This window comes from Nannospalax galili, unplaced genomic scaffold (assembly GCF_000622305.1).
Source record: "Nannospalax galili isolate Female #2095 unplaced genomic scaffold, S.galili_v1.0 scaffold120, whole genome shotgun sequence".
In the NCBI taxonomy this organism is placed as follows: domain Eukaryota; kingdom Metazoa; phylum Chordata; class Mammalia; order Rodentia; family Spalacidae; genus Nannospalax; species Nannospalax galili.
Genome location: NW_008350324.1, coordinates 575,626 through 584,613, shown reverse-complemented (window position 1 = coordinate 584,613; position 8,988 = coordinate 575,626). Strand labels below are relative to the sequence as shown.

At 50.1% G+C, this 8,988-nt stretch overlaps 1 protein-coding gene across 2 annotated transcripts in view; it reads right to left on the bottom strand.

The window, feature by feature from the left end:
- Nucleotides 1-235: 235 nt before the first annotated feature.
- Ksr2 (kinase suppressor of ras 2) overlaps nt 236-8,988 on the bottom strand; it is a 443,310-nt gene continuing 434,557 nt past the window's right edge. For both annotated transcript variants that reach the window (XM_008847447.1, XM_008847448.1), the window contains exon 20: nt 236-7,889. In XM_008847447.1, coding sequence (XP_008845669.1) covers nt 7,883-7,889 — 7 coding nt within the window. In that variant the 3' untranslated portion in view covers nt 236-7,882. The remainder of the gene's footprint in view (nt 7,890-8,988) is intronic.

Below are 8,988 nucleotides of genomic sequence, written 5' to 3'. Positions count from 1 at the left end.
AACCTGAAGCCTCAGAGGAGCCTCTTAGTAAAGCCCAACTTAGACTTACAGATCCAAGTACATGAAGATAAGTGCTAGTTATTTTAAGTGGTAGAGTTTGGAGGTTGTTTTGTTATGTGGCATCATTGGGGCAGTTATCTGACTGATACATGTAACCATTGTTATCCACTGGGCTTCCTTTCATACAATAGAGAGACAGCAGGATTCAGACCCATAGTGACAACAGTTATGCAGTAATTCTCAAATTCTTTATTGGCATAAATAATTCAGACATTGGATTCTCACTAAACATTGCACTAAACACAAGAAACAACAGGCTTGCCGGCTCAGAGGCTCACAAACTGTCCAACAGCCCAGGTTAGAAATACTTTTTGAGAAGTGTAGAAAACTTTATAAATGATTCTGTACAAATATACATAGTGATCATCCATCCACCTATCTATTCACCCATCCATCCATCCATCCACCCACCCATTCATCTATTCACCTATCCTTCCATCCATCCATTCATCCCTCATGATTTCCTGGATGATAATCAAATATTCTTTCCCAGCAACAACATGTTGGCAATGAGAGAGAAAGAGAGAGAGAGAGAGAGAGAGAGAGAGAGAGAGAGAGAGAGAGAGAGAGGCCAAGACAGATCTAGAAAGGGCAAAAAAGAGATGTAGTGGTCCTGAAGAAAAATGGGAACCCAAGGTCAGAGGTCAGCTCATCCTGTGACGGTCAGCACAGACAGACAGAGTAAACAGTGTGGGCCTGAGGTCTTTGGGGGCTCTGTACAAGAATTAGTCTTTACATATATATATAATATATAGTATTTATAGCTATATATACTCTGTGTATACAAAAGGCCACAGCATAATTTACAAGGGAAGCCTTTTTACAATGAGGGATCTTTCCCCTGTTGGTGACTTGGAGAACTGTCACTAGATGGGGTGTGTGACAGGTCTAGGGGCGGACCCCTGAGAAAGATCAAAGGTTGGGGTAGAAGGAACAAGAGGCCAGGGGTGGGAGCAGGGGCCTCCTGAGCCTGGCTGCCATGGGCAAGGGTGTTCTCCTGGTGTGGCCAGTCTTGTGTGCCTCAGATGATGCCCCTGGCTTTGACCTTGGGGTTGTGGGGCAGGAAGAGGAGCATCTTGCTTCTGTGAGGACCTTGGTGGCCAGGGGCTAATCTTTCTGGAGACTTCTCAGCTCCCTCTCATATGCCAATCCCCCTGCAGCTGGGGGTCAGTCCCTAGAAGACCTGGCTGTCCTTGTTTACAGTCCTTGTTTACAGATGCTGGGCCATCAGCATCTACGCGGGTGGGAAAAGCCCCTGCCTCTCTATTCCAGCCCCGTTTGTCCAGGGACATCCCGAGGGGTGGCTTTCATGGGGGACGTTCAGTCAGATGCTGAGATGCCATGGACTGGGACACTGTTGAACACTATTTCGTTAACTGCTGCCATCCACATGGGGGCTAGTGACAAACTAGGTGCTATGAACTGCACACAGCTAAGAAAGTCCAAGGAGCACTCCCATAGGAGCTGCGGATACTGAGAAGTTGTAGGTGAGATCGTGGTCCACCAGGGAAGCAGTTGGAAAGATGGGAGTTGAATCAAGTTGAAGCAGGCTGACAAGCCCCACTTATTTACAGCCCCACCACAGGGAGTTCTATGTTGGCCAAGGTGCTGCTTTCTATTCCCCAAGCCCAGATATTTATAGGAACAGAAGATTCCCCATCCCACTGCCAAGACCCATGCATTCTCTTTTACACTTCAGACCCTGTTGCAGATTCAGCCCAGGACCCACTATGACCCCTGGGTCTTCTTCAGTCACCAAATGAGCATTTTGGCATCACACTTGTCACATTTCTGTGGAGAAACACGTAAGGTGTGGGGGGGGTGTCTTTCCATGAACATGTTTCCATGTCTCTTATGTCCTTGATGGCCACATTCAATAGAGTGACTGTCCAGGAAGAGACCATAGCAAGACTGCCAGGGGTAGGGTTTTCTGTGAGATGAGTCTGTGTCTCTCTGACACATCAGAGACACTGTCCTGAGAGGTGGCAGAGGGAGTGTGAGGGAAAAACAGAAGCAGGCAGGAGCATACTTTAAAGGAAAGGACTGACTGGCCCACGGTCGGCAGAGACACGTGTGGACCTTCAATGTCTCACTCTGCCCAGGGTCAGGAGGGAGGAGAGGAACCCCTCAGGGGACAGAGTCTCAGTTTACCCAGCTTCTGCTTGGGAGGTCGTCTCAAATTCCCAAAGAGCTTTGCAAACTTCAGTCCCTTTCAATGCCCTCCCCCCATGCTGGGCCTGCTAGGCCTCCAGGACCCCCAGATCTCATTCTAGGGGTAATACAGAGAACTCCCCTTGGGCACATCCCTAGATCAGAGGTAGAACAGTCATGTCCAGGGCATATTGCTCAGTGACTTTAGCTCCACCAGGAACAGGAGGATCATGAGCTCAAAGCTAGCCTGGACTAGAACAGACACCCAAGAATCAACATCCAAAGTCAACAGTGCTGAGGCTGAGAGACCTCTAACCTAGCCTCCATCCTTCTGCCTCTGATTCCTTCAGACCCCAACCTAATCTCTATGCCCTCTCCACAGTCGCCTATGTTTCTGGCCCCTCTGAATTTTCCCTATAGCCTTCTGTAAGTGGCAAATATCTATGTTTACGGTTGGTTGTTTCTTGTCTCTCATCCCTCTGAGATGCTTAGGATTTGAGTGTGTGTTTGGGGCGGGGAGGCACTGCTATTTGAGAGGGAGGGTTGAATGTCTGTGGAAGAAACACATCCAAGAGAGTTCTGGACCAACTTGGAATGTGGTGACCAAGTGAATGTAGCTCTGTCACCAAGATCTCCATATCAGCCACTGTGAGCAGTCACCACTGCCAGGCCCAGCCCAGAATTTCTGATATCTTGGCACCCATGGTTAGTGAGAGAGGTCAAAGTGTTTTTAAACAGGAACTAGCTAAGGTGGGATTTTTTTTAAGTGGTAAAAAAGTAAAACTAAGATTTGATCTGCATCATTAAACTTTCAAATCTCAGGAGCCACAGTGTAAATATCACACTGCCATAAACAATGCTGCCAGCTCCACGGAGAGCTGAGCCGCTCTGTTAGGTTAATTTAGGCTAAATCTATGGTGCCTATTTTTCATTCCTACTATTGTGTGACTATGTCCTTGGCACATGGTCTTGGAGACCCTGAGCAGGACATGGGAGGGGAAGGAAGTGAAGCTGCAGCCCACCGAAGGTCCTTTTGGCCACCAAGCCAGTTATCAAGGCCATTTCAAGAGCTCAGGGGTGAAGCCAGTGGTCCACCGGAGGCCATCTAGGCAAAAACTTGACTTTGAGCCTCCCACACAGGAGAACCCAAAGATCAGCTCGAGTCAGGTTCCTTTTTCTTAATGCTGTGTCACATCTGACTTCCCCAATCTCTACAAACCTGCAACAGTCCTTCTGGCTTCCCCGCCTGCCACCACCACCGCCACTGTCACCACACCACAGTGCCGTCTTCCCTCCAGGTCTCTGCATGTTGGTCTCTCCCGGACCAGCTGTTATGTGGGGAGTTTCGGGGGAGAACCTTCCAGCCTTCCAGGGAAGCTGTCCTGGAGAATAAATGATCCTCCCAAGCAGCAGCAGGTGACTAAGTAGGACTGGTCACAGGGTGATGAGGAAGGAATCTTCTAGCTTGCCAAATTCCCTGACTGGAAAGCCCCGACAGGCTGTCCAAATCCAGCCCTAGTGACTGTATTTCTCGATGATTCTGAGGTGTGAATTATGAAGCTACTTCTCTTAGAAGAGGCTTCCTGGGGCAGCCTACCTTCCCTTTCTGGGCCTCGGCATGAGATCAAGGGTAGCCATGTGCCCATCTCAAGGGCTACAGTTGGAAGGTTTGCTGTGATGAGCTATGTCTGCTGAGGGCACAGGAAGGAGCAGCAGTGGGAAGAACTCTACCTCTTTGTTCCCCTTGGTCTAGACCATCATCCTCCTAGATATTCGACATACAGATCTTTCTAGATCTTCATCCCCATGGCCTGATTGATGTTTCCACATTGTTGGTGCAGGCCATTGACCATCACACTGTAGACAATCCTGTCTATTCCCACCCATGCACCTAAGTCTGGGAGTCAAGGATGGGGCTCATCTATCACAGACAGGATTGTAGAATGGTCCCCAAGGGCTCTGAGAATCCATCTTCTGGGAACCCCAGGTTTGCCACAAGGGGCCAAGATGACATCTCAAGCATGGGACAGAGTCCCTAAGAGTGCTATAGGTTGAGGAATGCCCACTGCCAAAGAAAGGCTAGTCTGAGTCCCTGACCCAAAGACCTCAGAATGAGCCCTGATTTGGAAACTGGGTTGTCACTGATGGAACTAGTTCAGATTAGGTCACACCTGAGTAAGGCTGGTGTGATGGTCAATGCTGACTGTCAACTTGATGGGATGAAGAAATCCTGCCTAGAGGAGTTGGAGGCACACCTCTGGGTGTGTCTGTAAAACTGTCAGTTAGATTCAGGCCTCTGAGCTCATGCATGGTGAATCACTTGATGGACTCCTGAAAAGGTTAACTGGGAGGTGGTAAAATGCAGGAGGTAGGGTCTAGCTGGTGGAAGTAGGCCACAGGGGTGTGTCCATCAGGCTAGGTCTCACCCTGATCTCTTCCTGCATATTCCCCTCTCTGCTTCCTGTCTGCCATGATGAAGTGCCAGCCTCTTCCTCAGACCATCATGATGTTCTGCCTCATGACAGGGCCAGAAACACAGAGACACGTGGCCATGGACTTAACTCCGAAACTGTGAACCAAAATAAGTAATTCCTCTTTTTCACTGTTTCTGTTGGTCATGTGGTCACTGTCACAGTAGCAGTGACTAGTCAGTGAGGTCCTGTTCCAACAGGACTGGGTCCTCAAAAAAAGCCAAACAAAAATGGAGACACAGAGAGACCAGTGTGTGTGGTGTGTGGGGGGGGGCAAAGGCAGAGATTACAGAGATGCTGCCACAAACCAAGGAATGCTGGACTTTGCCAGAAAACCACCACAAGGAAAGACTCTCTAACAGGGTTCAGAAGGGGGCAGGTCACGTGGGCAGTTTGCTTTGGGCTTTGGACCACCAGAATGATTGAGAGTACATATTTCCATTGTGGAAAGCCACTTGGTATGTGCTAGGTTGTCATAGTAGCTCTCAGAAGCTATCATGGGGGACGTGGGTGGGGGGCTTGGCTTAAGCAGGGTCACACTTGGAACAAGATCAGACACCAAGGGGTAGATGGGTGAAAATGAGGACTGGCAGGGCTGGAGGACAGAAAGGGACTGTTTGGGGACTCGAGGTTGGATCACTATGGGAATGAAACCTGGAGATGAGAGGCTGCAGGCCTTGGAAACCCACAGTCTCAGTCATTCCCAGGGAAGACTGAGGCCACCAGGGGAAGGAAGGGATAGCTTGGTTCTCCTTAGATGCAAATGTCTGCACATTAAAGGGGCCACTAGCAAGCAAGGGCCAGTTAGCCGGAGGTGTGATGAGAAGTCCAGGAGATATGAAGCCTGAAGCCCAGCCCAAGGGGTGGAAGAGATCTTGATGAGTGGGGAGGTAGGGGACAAAGCAAGTGTGGGGAGATGACATGGGACCAAGGACTAGACCCAAGGGACCCTGGTCTCCTAAGTGGAGAAGCACTGAGGGCCAGGGAAGGCTGGGTTCTCCCTGGATCACCCATGTCTTTCATCCCAAATAGTCCTTGGAACTGTGGCGAACTCCCTCTCTGTTGACAGTCAGCTATACTGAAGTGGGAGAAGCAGGTTCCAGTGCTTTGGGGCATTTCAGCTCCTAGTGGCTCAGTACTCCCTGTCCCTCCCCTGTCCTCCTACTCCTGCTGCAAAGGTGCATGACAAAGACAGAATTCCATGGACCAAAGAGATCCTGGTGAGATTAAAGACAAACGAGGCACTAGATTCTAGGCGTTAGCAGTTTGTTCGGGCAGGTCCATGCCCAGCCACAGGACGGGTCCACTGTGGGGCTTGCTGCATGGGAACCATTTGTTGACAGGAATGGCTTCCAGCAACACCAGAGCTCTGGGACACATGCAAGATTCATGAATGTGGAGTCAGGGAGACACAGATGTCCCCGAGGAGAGGAAGGCCCACGTGGGAACAATCTGTGAAGGCCCTTGAGTACCCCTGGTCCAGATAATGGGAGCTTTGCACAGGGGATTCGAGAAGGCCTTGGGGGTCCATTTGAGTGGTCCTGGGGTGGGATTCTCTAGAAACCTCTCTCTCAATCTTCCCACCATGGAAGCAAGCTTGGCCCAAGGACGTGGATCCAACTGGGGTCATCCAAAAGTGGAGCTGTCCCTGTCCCTGTGTGCTTGGTTGGGATTTGGGTGTCAGCTCAGGGGGTGGGACTTGAAGTCTTGGTTTCTCTGGCTGTCAGGGAGATACCTGGGTTGAAGAAGCAGCTTTGGGACCCCTGAGGCTGGGCAGCAAGTGTCCAGAGAGAGGGCCTGTGGCCAACCCCAAACATCCTGCCCCACTGCTTCTGTGCTTCACGTATGGATGGCTTTCCCTCTTCTGCCTGGTCTGATTATCGGGGACAGGGCTTTGGGAACATGGACCAGTGAACCCAAGATGTTCCCCACCATTTACTCTAGCACCTGCTCCCAGCATCCCTCAGCCAGAACACTGGGGGAACCCAATATAGACCAGAGAAACTTCTAGCTCAGAGAGTGAAGGGACAGAAGATGGGGTGCTGAATAAGCAGATGGGGGTACATGGATGGACACAGGCTCCTATGGGGAGGCCACTCGGGACCCAGCACCAGGCCAGAGCAGAGAATGTGAAACCTTTACAGACACACTCCCTCATCACCTCCCAACAAGGGTGAGAGACAGGGAGGCTGAGACCTTCTGTGAGCATGAATGCACACATCCATGTAGTTTAACATACACACCTCGCATTCATCCCCACGGGAAAACCAACTCCAGCAGTTTAAGTACCAAAGAAGGCAGAAAAGGAATGTACTAGAATTTGAGTCACAGTCCCAGTTCTCAGGGATCTGACTTCAGGGGTGTTCTAGGAGCCCCTAGAAGTCCCCCAGATTGGGAAGCCACTGTGCCTTCCAATTGTCCATGGGAGCATAGGGCAGTGAGTGAGCCAGGATGACAGTCTCACAAAACAGGGGACAAAAGCCAAACCAAAGGACTTGTCCCCAGAGAGGCCCCATGCTGAAAAGACACATAGGATTGTCTAGCTGTCCTTTGGGTCTGTGCCCAGGTGCCACAAGACACATTGGGCTTGGGATGGGGCCTCTGAAAACAGATGCTTGCAAGCTTAGCCAAACTTCCTCCCCACCCTGACCTGGGCCTGGGAAACTTGATGGAGCATGTGTGCTACTCTGCATCTCTGTCCTACCTTCCTGGGTAGCACAGCTCAGATGACCACACAGAGACAAAAGCAGCTGAGGACGCTGCACAGCTAGAGCAGGTTTGTCCTGGAAAGAGAGCAAGTGGCCCTGTACACGTGTAGACACACACACACACACACACACACACACACACACACACCAGTCCGATGAGAGAGTCTGCCCATGGGGCTGAGTGTCCTGGTCTTCACAGGCCAGGGTCTCTGCGTTCAGTCTGCAATGCGGGTCTCTTCTTCTCTACTCCACAGCATCCCCTGAACCTTGGCTGGTCCAGTTTGGTACTAGCTCAGGGGTCCCCATCCTGCCCAAAAAGGGGCACAAGCCTGAGGTGCAGGCAGCCCCCGCCAGTGCTGTCACATGGGGCTCCCAAACTAGCTGGGTTGGGACCCTCTGGAGGTGAGCCTGGGGCCTCCTGAGCTGGCAGAGGGCGGAGCAGGGAGGGAGAGGTGTTTAGGAGCTGAGTGCCTCACTGGCCCATGTCCATGGTCACAGCCTGGAATGGGGAGAGAAGAGAGAACAGGGTAAGAGGGATGTAGGTCCAGACATACCATCCTTTGCATGCTAACATCCTCTCAGAGGGAGTCTTCCAGCTCCTGCCTTTCTAAGGATAAAGGACTTCTACTGACAAAGCTCCTACTGTGTGCTATATACTCTGTATAAGTGTGTGGCCTGTTTCTGACCTCATTTAAACATGAAAAGAGCCCAAATTTGGGAACCTTGTACTCCTTCCTCATATGAAAAACCAAAGTTCAAAGAGGGTATATGGTTTGCCTAAGGGTGCAGAGCTAAGGAGCATCAGGGTCAAAATTTGAACTCAGAACACTTACTAGAGCAGGTGGTCCAGTGTGCCAGTTGCGGGGAGCTTGAACTTGCAGAAGCTACAGGCTGAGGGTGCGAGACCAGATCTATGTAATGAACAGGAGCAACGCAACCTCATTGATCTCTGTCTCTCCCAGAATGGGGTCTGAGTCCCAATAGGTGTGCAACATACATGGGGTGAATAACAGTAAAAAGACCCAGTAACGAAAGATGAAATAATAAAATTTGCAGGTAAATAGATGGATCTAGAAACTGTAATACTAAGTAACACAGACTCAGAAAAACAAATGACGTATGTTTTCCCTCATTTGTGGATCCTAGCACCAAATCCTTTTAAATTCCATGTCATTTTAATAAGATGATGCTGTACAGCAGCCTCTTCTGCATGAAATAACTACCATTGTCATGACTTCAGCTGTGCCTGATTGCTAAACATCATCACAACTGGACTTGTTGATGGTTGTGCTCCTTCATTAAAGGAAGGCTAAGCAGGGTCATTGGACCCTCTTAGTATCCAGCCTCTCTTCCCAGCCAACTGTATGTAATTTGGCCCTAATCACACATAGTCTCCTGGATTTGGGGAGGGCTAAGAAGAGAACATGACCCATGCTGGGTAAAGGCTTTCCAGTGTGCATACCCTCAGGTCATACATACACCTTAGCAACCCCTCAGTAATCTCAGTAAGTGAGCTCAGTAAATTCATTGGTTCCCCAGTAAAACTTTAATCAAACATTGACTTGACACTAGAACCTTAAAAGGGAATAAGCATTGCT